This window comes from Marmota flaviventris, chromosome 10, assembly GCF_047511675.1.
Source record: "Marmota flaviventris isolate mMarFla1 chromosome 10, mMarFla1.hap1, whole genome shotgun sequence".
NCBI lineage: Eukaryota > Metazoa > Chordata > Mammalia > Rodentia > Sciuridae > Marmota > Marmota flaviventris.
In genome coordinates, this window is record NC_092507.1 from 90,335,226 (window position 1) to 90,347,025 (window position 11,800).

General features: G+C 36.5%; 1 protein-coding gene across 3 annotated transcripts in view; it reads right to left on the reverse strand.

Moving 5' to 3' along the window:
* The window catches only part of Col11a1 (collagen type XI alpha 1 chain), a 210,341-nt gene extending 199,046 nt beyond the window's left edge, over positions 1 to 11,295 (reverse strand). For all 3 annotated transcript variants that reach the window (XM_027943110.2, XM_027943108.2, XM_027943109.2), the window contains exon 1: positions 11,190 to 11,295. In XM_027943110.2, coding sequence (XP_027798911.1) covers positions 11,190 to 11,295 — 106 coding nt within the window. The remainder of the gene's footprint in view (positions 1 to 11,189) is intronic.
* Positions 11,296 to 11,800: the final 505 nt, after the last annotated feature.

Genomic DNA, 11,800 nt, shown 5'->3' on the forward strand with positions numbered 1-11,800 from the left:
TTTCATGTATTCCCTTATAAAATAGGAAGATTACTTATTTATATCTTATTTATATAAATAAATAAGATTACTCATTTATTTATATATTTCCAAGTCTATGATGAAGTGTAATTTAAATGTCCTATAATTGTTGAAAACGCCTGGTGATTTTACTATGGTTGACTATTCCAGAAAAAGGAGCATAGCCCCAGTAGCCTAATTATTTGTCAGAGGATCCAATGGTGACAATAAACTAAGATCGTAGAGGCAGCAAATATGCACTGATCCTGCCAACTGAACAAACAGCCTTCCTGTACTTTCTACTTATTCATGTGATTCCATGCCATGCAGAAAAATATAACCATATGATCTTGTGTTATGTGTGCACTGCCCACTTCCCCAACCTTACTTCACATATACCCCTTTTCTTCTGTTCTGGCCAGACTGCCTTTTTTCAAGTCCTTTATTCAGGTCCTTTGTGGAGTCATTTGCCCTTCATGTCACTGCCTGGAACATTCTTTCCTCCTCACTTAATTTGATTATTCAATGCTCAATTGTTATTTCTCAGGGAAGCCTCCTTCAGGCTTACTGAGTTTCTATTCTGTGTTCTTCTAAAACCATGCACCTCTCCTTCAAAGCATCTAGCATTGTAGTTGTGTACCTACTTGCATGACTGTTTGATTGATTACTGTCTTCTCAAGTAGATCATAAATTCAATGAGGCAGGATTGTGACTAACTTTGCCTAGCAACTAGTCTGAGCACATAATAACCTCTAGCATAATAACCTCTAACTGGATATGTGATTGAATGAATGAGCTTAGAATCTAGCATAAGTCCATAAGAGGACTTTGATAAATAATTGTCAATAAATAAATTAATGGTTGACTCTATTAATTAGCTTTTCATGCCACTGTTATAGCAATATTCACATTCCATGAAAACAGAAATTGAAATACTGTCTTTGTAGCTGTGGCACCTAACATACTGGTGGTTCCCAGAAGGTAAGAGTCATTTAAAATCTGAAGTTATTGACATACTCTATCCCTAATTTTGTTATAACAAAATACTTACACAGACAGAAATTTGAAAGCAAAAATAACACCAAAATTCCAAGTATGGTGAAGAAATGAAAGAACAGCCAGTTGAGAGTGGATGTTTGAAAAGTACACCACTTCTGATTAAAAATAGTCAAGGTTTTTAAAGAGGTAATCACTAAACACTAAAATTATATTGCCATTCAGCTTTCATGCTGACAAGAACAATACTCATTGACATCTAATTTGTTATATGATTTGGAGACGAGGATTAAAAGAAATTATTTTCTGTTTTATAATCAAGTGAACTACTCAATTCAGTTCTTGCAGAGTCAATGCAGTTTGGCAATACAGTATTTATCAAAAGATTGCAGCAATAATTATCTTCCACTTAACTCACAGTGTCTTGTTATACAAGTGAAGCACATTCTCATTTTTGGATATATTTATATTCTATTACAGATGGTTTATAAACCCTTGGCTTTGCCTCCCAATTATCTACATAACTTTATAAAGCACCCAGGCTTGGATTCCATTCAAAAGCTACTCAATCAAAATCCTCAGGGAAATAATTGTGATTCTAAGCCAGCAATCATTTCCCTATCCTCTTTAGTGAAAAGCCTTTGCTTATGAATTCATTCATTCATTAATTCTTTTGACAAACATTTTATTTTCCATCTATTATGCTCCACATAATAGATGGTGCTAAATGCTAGTGTTACATAGGTAAAGGAGATGGGTTTCCTGCTTTTACTGCATCAAAAATATTCTGTGATGAGTATTCAAGTTTGGGGTAAGTACAATGTGCTTTAGGAGGTTGTGCAAAGTCAACGTCCCCATCTTCAAGGTTGCAGAGAAGTATTCCTGAAGGAGATAAAGTCTAGAGAAAAAGCAATGGTCGACAAACTGGAAACATGATCAAGGTAGAATCACAGGTGGCCTGGAGGCCACCAGACATAGATGATTTTAGGAGATCATAACAACTTCAGCAGAAATAGGCTCAATGTATTTATGTAAACCTGGACAGCAATTCATACACATCACCATATGTATCACATCTGTGGTTTTTGTTTAGGTAATTAAAGAATAAGTCTTTCCGTGAAGACTTATCCAATGACTATTACATGGCTTGCTCTACGCACTTTGGACACATTAAAATAGATAAAAGCACACATCTTGGTGCTTTTGATCTAACTAAAATATAAAATAGCAACAGAATATAAAAACAATTTTTTTTGATAGTGGGGATTGAACCAGGGGTGCTTAACCACTGAACCACATCCCCAGCCCTATTTGTATTTTATTTTGAGAGAGGGTCTTTCTAAGTTGCTGAGGCTGGCCCCAAATTTTCAATTTTCCTGCCTCAGTTTTCCAAGTTGCTGGGATTACAGGTGTGTGCCACTGTGCCTGGCTCTTCAAAACAATTCTACAACTACTGTCTATCAATGTTATAAGCACTTTAAACTTGTGTTGAAGATACTAATTCATAATACAATAACTATAATACATGATTATGTAAATTACTTCTAATCCAAATAATTACTTTTTTAAAATAATCATATATAGGTAGGTCATAATTTCTCTGTTATTAAGCAAAGTCAGATAATTAATCTCCAATACACACAAACTAAATGAAAGACTCAAAATTGACTATGTGACAGTAATATTTCAAATTAACCATTTTACAGTGGGATATTCTTGAATTATACTTTCCTTTCCCATTTACCAGTAAAAATAGAAATGATAATTTATTATATATATATGTATATATACATATATATATGTATATATCCACATATATATATCACTTCATATCTTACAGCAAACCACAATCTTAGAGGTAATATGAGTAGCTACAAATATTCAGAAGCATCTTTGGAGAGAATGTCCCAAACATTTTTCCAGATGAAAAAGCTAGAAATAAATTCCAACTTATTTACTTTTGAGATTGAGTAAAGAAAAGGGGGGCAGGGGATATATAATCACCAATAATAATATGACATGAGAGGAGGTCCCAAACTTTAACTTCACATCACTCCAAGTTAATTAGATTTTAACTTTGCTCCAGTACACTTAGTGAAAAAGTAAGACAATTAATGACCCAAATAACAGCAATTATATACTGTACATTCTGTCATTGTGGTAGACATTGGGGAGACAGATAAAATGAAGTCACACTCACAGCTACCCAACCATCTCAAGAGGAAATCTGGCATATAAATGAGTAATTTTTTAAAACTATAAGGTTTATTTTGTGTAAGCTATGTGACTTTCAGTTATATTCCCCTAGTTGATGATATTCCAAATAATTTTTTGGATAATCAGGTCTGGTATTTTTATATTGAAAGCAATAAGCAAACATATATACATCAATCCCCCAAAGTAGAATAAGACCTGATGTTCCCTGCCATAAATTCTGATAGAATGTGCTACTTAATTTAACCAAGTTAACCCCAGTCTATACCTTGAACTTCAATGGACACATCAATGAACTTCTTAAATAAATCAAAGGAACCAAAGTAATTGATGATGGCTCCCAGCGACTCCCTGTCTCTTTTCCCTCACCACTTGTGCAGCAGTTTGTCCATAAAATGGCTAAGTGTTGATATGGCTTCCACTACGGAACCTAAATGTAGGATGAAGAGCTATCTGAATGGTAAAATTAGCCTTTCCCAGGGCATCTTTACATCTTTCCTTGTAGACTCAAGTTATTCACACGGTTGACATGAGGCTTACTGTGCTACAGCTGCATGATTTATGCTTCAATGTTAGGCCCCAGAGCATCGTGCTCAAAAGACAAATCCAGAGCTCTGTGCAAAAGCAGTTTAAAAGGAAATCTAGTAGAGGAAGGAGACTGGGCTAGGGCAGGGTGGATGTGAGGGGAAAGAGGGATGGATAGGGGAGCATTGTGAACTGAAATCAATTTCCATGCATGAATGAGTTTATCAGGATGAACCCAACTACTATGTATAACTATGAAGCTCTAATTAAAAAAAAAAGTGAACATCAAAGTGGTTAAAAGCCAGGACTCTGGAGCAAGATTATCTGTGTTTCAATCCAGGGCCTATCACTTACTGTGTGACTTTAGACAAAATAATTAACTTTTTATTATTTATTTTTCAGGTCCCTCATGGGTAAAACAGATATTCTGATGTCAGCTGACTTCCAGGACAACTGTCAGAACAAAACGGGATTCTCTATGAAGTTTCAAGAAAACCTGGTACACAATGTGTTAGCTCTCACTATCTGTATCTTCCTGGAGATATGAGGAAAGATTTCATGGATCCGTGACATTGAGTTAAATCCTGAGATATAAACTGAGAGAAAGTGAGTACTTTGATGGATGGGAAGAGAACAGATATTCCAGGGAAAGAATTTCAAGACAGGAAAAAATCAAGCAAGGAGATTAACACAGCTGATGCGCTGGGTCAATAGGAGTGGCACTGGAGAGGTGAGAAATGTCTGGTCATAGGACATACACAGGGGCCACACACTGAAGGGCACTCTGTGTCATGCCCAGCCATTCAGACAATTTATGCTCAAAGTCAGTGAAGTGTTGTGAAGACTCACCAGCATTCAAAAGGAAGAGTGATAGCCAGCACACCACTGTTAGACTAATCAAGAGAGAACCAAAGACATCTCTTCAACATCATGACTCATGTTTTCGGCAGAGCTAAGAGCACCAAGTATGCACTAGAATTCTTACAAGCCTTGTCAAGGATCGCAACCACTGCTCTTTCTGGCAGTCATCCTTTCAGGAAGTTGTGTGTGAAAATCTAAGTGAGGAAGGAAAGCCAACTACCTCATACTGTCTAAGGTTCATTCCTTTAGGCCCGGATGTCAGTTTACCAGTCAGACAGAGGAAGGAAGCTTCCACTGATACTCTATGAGCTCAAGTTCTATGAATAGGGACCTTCATTTTCCTGTTCAGTCCCAGGCCATTCAAGAGCAATTAAATTTGGTTAAAATAAGAAAGAAATGCTTTTTAAGAAAAAAAAGAAGGTTTGCGGGGATTGCAAAAGTTGATTGTGCTAAAGCACTTTTACACAGGTTTGTTTTAGTTCTCAATTGTCAAGTCGTATTTAAGCTGCTCTCTTACTCTGAAATATGATAACCTTTCTTTTCTCTGAGTTCTTTCTCCTAAATTAATAGCACTGTCTCTAATTCCATGCACAGCAAGCAAAGAGTTTATTTTACCTGATAACAGTAGGTCTGGTGATCAGCCAATGTCTAAAGAACCACTAGCCAAGTCAGTAGTAGGCCAAAGACTGCAACTGATAAATAGATATTACTTGCTAAATCACTTTAAAATTGTCTTTCATCTTCTCTATAAACTAGTATTATTCCTGTTATCCTAACAAAAGTGAAAGGAGAAAAAAACATTTACCTGTAAAATAAAATTATATTACAGTTTGTAAGCAGGAAAAAGAAATGTATTACATGCGTCCAAATATAGAAAGCAATTCACAAAATAAAGGAAAAAAAAGATCAAGATTTTGAATTGAATTATAAGAGAAATTAGAAGAAAAATGTCTAAATTTAGGAAGGCAATAGTGTATACTAAAAGCTGCAATGAAAACTGCACTTAAAGTTGACTCTTTAGTGAAAGAATTTAGGGGACATTTCAACTTTTTATAACATTTATGCATTACTTTCTTCTTTGCTAGCGAAGAAAGCCTCAATGGTTAAAAAAAAAAAAAAAAAAGAAAAGAAAAAAACAACTTTGGTTTCCTCTCACCACTCCCAGCTCAGGTCACATTTCCCCAGTTTTAAATGAGGGAAATGAAGGAGTAAAGAAAGCAGAAATGCAGCAAAGCAATCTGCCCACATTTTGTAGCTGCCTTGAATTCCTAATGAACAAACCAACTGCCCTTAATTATTTCTCCAAAGATGGAGAGCTAAGAAAAGTGTATTTAGGATCCAGTGAAATTTTGGCTATTATATACCTAAACATAATCATTAAAAATATGTGAAATGATGGAGATGCCTCATTATTTATAAAACACCATGCTTATATAAATTGTTAATCCCCACTATAACTCATAGTAAATGCTTCCACAGTATCATCTTCAGGACCTTAAGGACATTGCTTTACCATAAGGATGAAATGACTCTTAATTTATTAGAAACACTAGCTCTTAATGGTTGGATTTTGAGAAATAAATGTTGAGATATAAAGTAAAAATTTTCTTTCTTTCCTCATAATTTCATATGTGATGATAAAATTTGTCAGAAATGATGATAGCATCACAGATATCATAGTAATCCATTAAGAGTATTTCCTGTAAATAAACTGTCCCTTTATTGACAAAAAAAGGTAGGTAGTTTCAGCTGCTTAGATAATCCAAAATACAAACTTCAATTGGAATTAGCACTATTAAGTTATCTCTTGTTTTTTTCTAAATTTGACTATGTATAAGAAAAATGATTGTTAACACATAATGAGTGCATAACATCCTAATGATCATCTGACTTATGAATCAAGGCTATATGACATAAAATATAATATAAAATCAACTAAAATTAACATCAGACCATTTATTTTCTTTGTTTATAAAAATATGCTATTTTCTTAGCTTCTTGAAAATTCAAATTCAGACCTGGTCCTCTGTCAACAACTTTACAGAGAACTAAAAAATAAAAATAAAAAATAAAAAACCTAAGTTCTTACTCCAACAATAAACGTATACAAAAAAAAATCAGAAATTATTACCCTTTCTAATCTGATGCATATAACCTTATAGAATCAATTAGGTATGTTAACAATATTTCTATGATGAAATGATCAAAAATTGTCTTTCTCCAAACTTAGAAAATTGAGGAATTCTGAAATGCACTCTGTAACACTATTTCCCTATCTATCTGATTTTTTATTAAATCAGATGTTTTTTCTTAATCCACCTTCTTATTAACCTAAACTCCAGCAAACATACCATTAGGTAATATTTGGTCAATCTATCAAGTCTCATACATGTATCATAAAAGCTATTTCTCATCACTATTACAGATCTTCACCCTACACCCTCAGAAAAACTTTGAATATTATAAAAATATTCTTATATTTTTATGAGAAAATATTCAGCTAACAAACTTCTGTACCTTAGATTCTTCATTAGTAAATAAAAAGTTAGGATTGATAAGCAATTACTAGAATTTCTAGCTCTAGCATTGTCAAGAAAGAAATCTCATCAACACACCTTTTCTTTGAAAGATTTATCTTTTTATTACACAAACTTGTTCAACCAAGCTTGATTTGAATTCTTGTTATCAATTGATAGACAATGATAAATAAACCAGAGCCTTGATAAATTGGCCAGAGCAAAACTTATCTCAGACAAGAACATTTTTAGAAAAGAAAGGTAACTATTTACACATTTTTATCGGATAAAAAGCCAACCCACAGATACAAAAAGAGGTGGTTTCCTGTGCTGCGTTTTAGGGCTAACTTAACTTGACCAACAATACAGTCTTTCTAGTTTAATCATTAGTCAAAATAAATAAGGAATCTTTAAAAAATTAAATTGTAAGCAATCATACTCTATAGAAACACATTTCCCGTTTTGCTACTTTATAATTTTAAAACTCTACAGATATCTCCTAGAGAGTCCTCATACTATGAAGCAAATTGTCACTTTGAGATATTAATAAACAATTTCAAAACTAATAGACAATTAAGTGAAAGTGTCTATAGCTAACTGACAATGTATGTGCCACCTAAACTCACACTGTCTGCATAACACATGCAGGGAGGTATTTCCCAGGAGCTACCTTTTAACTTTACTTTTTCTCTATTATAGATTTCATCAAGTTTGAATTTAAAAAACAAATGGAAAGACACAATATTAATAATCCTACCAAATACTGCATTTGTTACCAGAGACACATGCCATCTTTTAACTGATTTCTAATTAAGGGAACAATTCTGCTTTCCTTGCAAGGTTGGATTAGCACACACTCTGGAAGCCAGCACCATTTCACCTGCTGATCCTGGGCACTCAAAACAACACTTCAGCAAGGTTCAGTACCAATAGCTGACAAGCTACCAAAATTCCTTCTAAATTTTTTCCTAAAATTTTATCAACATTTTTTAAGACATATTGGCTTACTTACCAAAAGCTGAATACCATTCTAATTTTTTAAAAAAGCTTCAATTAGGTATTAATTTTCTTAGTATTCAATTATAGATAGCTCTTATTCAAACAGCTGCTAAAACTCATATAGGAAATCATTTTTCTTAATACAATCATACTGTAATCACTATAAATTCTAGGAAAATCTCAGGTCCTATCTATAGTAAGTCATGGCCTAACTGTCTTTTTAGCTTGAGCGCTCTCTCTCTCTCTCTCTCTCTCTCTCTCTCACACACACACACACACACACACACACACACAGTCCTGAGATAAAACAAATATATGAAACATAAAATTGAAGCTAATATAAATGCCTGTTTCTTAAAATTCCACCTAATCTTTACCTAATCTTTTTACACTAAATCTTATTTAAGATTAAAAATTTTTAATACAAATGTTAAAGATTCCCTAGTTTGGATTTTCAAACTAAAATGACTATGCAAAATCAATTTATTTTATCCATTCACTTCCAAGATATTTCTCTTGCATTATTTTCTTTAGAGTTTAACTTTATTATGAACCCAGAAATTTTCAGTCTTTAATGATCTAATTTTATATGAAAAATACTGTTTTAAATTTATTTTGGGGTTTAGCAGCTGAACCACACAACTGCACCTCAGGGAAATCAATAAATTATAGTATAATGTTAGAGTAGAATGCCTTTATTTAGAAACTGGTATAAAATCTTACTCATTCCTCAACTACAAATATAAAGACTTGTTTTAGTACTTGACACTGAGTTTATTTTTCCCTTATGTGTTGATTCGGATTTGAAGTCAGTGTTCCTCCTTTATATTTAAGCATTAATGTAATATAATTTATTTTTGGACATATATCAGGCTACATGAATAGATGTAAATAAATATGCCTCTCACAAAGCAAAAAGCACCAAATGTCTTAATATACCAAACACCAAAATCCTACAATATGAATATCTAAAGTGTCATATAATTTTCAAGATATTTCATTAAAAATGAGAAGCAAAATCCAACAGCACCTGATCCTTATACTTCACTATTTCTCACATTACTTGGCTTTATACAACAGAAGTTTATTTTTCTATCATTTATTTGGTGTGCTACTGAGATGTTTGTTTACAAGTGTTTCAGGTATGTACCCATTTTGAAAATAAAAAATTGAAAGCATAGAAATTTATTTTTTTCTGATATTCTTAGAACTTTACTGAAAGCCCAATGTGGAAAGAAAAATCTGTATTTTCAGTTAAATAATCCATTTGGCAAATTCATAGAATAATGTGCTTTGAACATTTAGAATTTCTCAGTTTCCACATTTTTAAATAAACAGCTGCATTAAAATACTCATGTCTACATGTGTGTGCAACATGCTGAAAAAGAACTGCTATATCCATTCCTCCTTAATCAAGTGTCCTTTCCCAGCATCTCTATAGTTAGAGGGACTTTAGGAGGCCTTTTACTGTGGCAGATGTTTGAATTCCAAATAATAAACAAAACCAGCAGAGGGCAGAACTGCTGACAGGATTGACCAATCCAAGTGGTGACCAGGTACCAAAGGTAAAATGCAAAATTTTTGATGTATTCTACTCTCAATTTGTCCTTTAAAATGTGGAAATGAAGTAACATAATCCATATAACGCATTTCAAAATTCAAATATAGTCTTCATTAGAAGTTCTAACTGTAGTCACCAGGAGACTTCACAGGCAAGAGTAATCTAGCGCTGCCTGCCACTCTGGAAGGTGAAAACCAAAGCGTGCAGTAGGAATACCGATGCGGTGGCAGGGTCTGACTTCCAGGAGCGCTAACTCTCATGAGCGAGAGCTCAGATCTTGGCATCTGACCCAGGACCAGGCTCGGGTTTCTGCTAAACTGCCCATTTGGGGGTGGCATTTTTTTTTTTTCATTTGTTTCTCCCTTATCCTCTCTTCCCCAACCTCCTTCCTATTCCCGGGCTTCTCTCCGCACTTTTGAAAAAGCTTGCTTCCTACTGTAAATTGCTTGCGCTCCCAGAACTCCAAAGGCTTTCGCCTGCCTGCCGAGTCTACAGCACCTAACGGACCGCTGCCTCCAGATGCTTTTTCGGGAAAGGGAGGGGCCAGGGAGGGAGGAGGCAGAGGGGAGGAGTGAAGTCGCTCTCCCTCCTTGGGTACTGACAGGGCTGCAGTCTTCTGAGCAGGTCTGGTCATTCAATATTTGGTGGTGCCACGTAGGAACTTTTCCTTACCTCTCTCCTCCCACCCCCCCACGCCCCCTCCCCTTCCCTCCCAATCCCTATTCCTCCACCCCCACCCCATTTGCTTGGCGACTTTCATCATTCTCCAAAAGAACTGCACGTCCAACCTGCAAGAAGAAGTATTTGGGGGTGCGGGGGAGGGGGATCTCATAGAAGGAGGGGGCTGAAATTCAGAGAAAAGTGTTCTCCCTATCTTGAGCCCTTTCCTTATAATCTGTGGAGTGTTTTCCACTGAAAATCGCTTCAAAGTGACACACACACACACACACACACACACACACACACCACTCACAAAGTGTTCTCAATCTTCCAGATTCATCCTCCCCCAGGTTTCTCCTATATCCCCCAAAGTAAAACAGCCTGTTTCTCACTTCGTTGCAGACAAAGAACTTTATCAAGGTTCATTTTATACCCTTTCTCTATATTTTCTCCTCAGCTCACCCTTAAAAAGATATTCCCACTAGTTAGGACCTGAAGAAACCAAACGATTTGTTCAAAGGGCAGTCTGAGAACTGTACCTCAAACAAAAGCTTTGTACAACTGCCCCTCTGTTCAAGGTAATATTTTTCCTCCTTTTCAAAGAGACTGGAAAGTGGCGAAAGGCATTTTCAGCCAGCTCTGTGCCTGACAGATCTTTTTCCCTGCTACCTACCTCCTCTCCCATTACTGTCCCGCCTACATCCATCTCTCAAGGCTCCAGTTTCCACTTCCAACCTGGTGGCAGCTACAATCTGGATTTTATTTAAGAGAATTTTTGAGGGGGAAGGGGGAGGGGCGCAAAAAGGAGAAACACCGACGGCAATATCCCACCCACCCCCCAAATCCATTTTCCTTACCTCCTCTGACCTCTCTAACTTGGAAGAAGAAAGTCAATGCGAGGGTTGTTATGGTGAAATCCCAGAGCCACCGTTTCGTTTTCCACCTAGAGGACCACGGCTCCATCTCCGAGCCCCGCGCTCACAACTGTGAACTCAACCCACGAATTGCGATTGCAGACCGACTTCGTCCCTTCCAAGATATTGCCGATGTTTGCTACACAGCCATTGGGGAGGGAGAGGAGGTAAAAAGTCAAAGGGCTTTTTTTCTTTTAAATTTGATGGTTTGCTTCCTTCCTGTCTCTCGCCCCCTCCTCTCCCTCTCACTTGGCCCCGCCGACTGGGACCCTCCGATCCTTCCTCGGCCGGGCCCTGCCTTCAGACTGAAAGCAGATGAGGGGCTTCCACCAAAAAGCTGAGAGCACTGCTTACCCCTAAGGGTTTCATGCCGTCAGTGGGCCGGACGAGAAGCTCCGGGCAGCCCCCTCCTCCGCCCACTCCCCTCCCCGCCCTCCCGGCGCCCCCCCCCCCCCTACCCCGGGCGAAACCGACTAGCAGGCTGAGGGTCAGACCCAATCACATGCCTCTCGGGAGGCCCGGAGCCCGCCCCCGTCTCCCTCTGCCCAAGAATC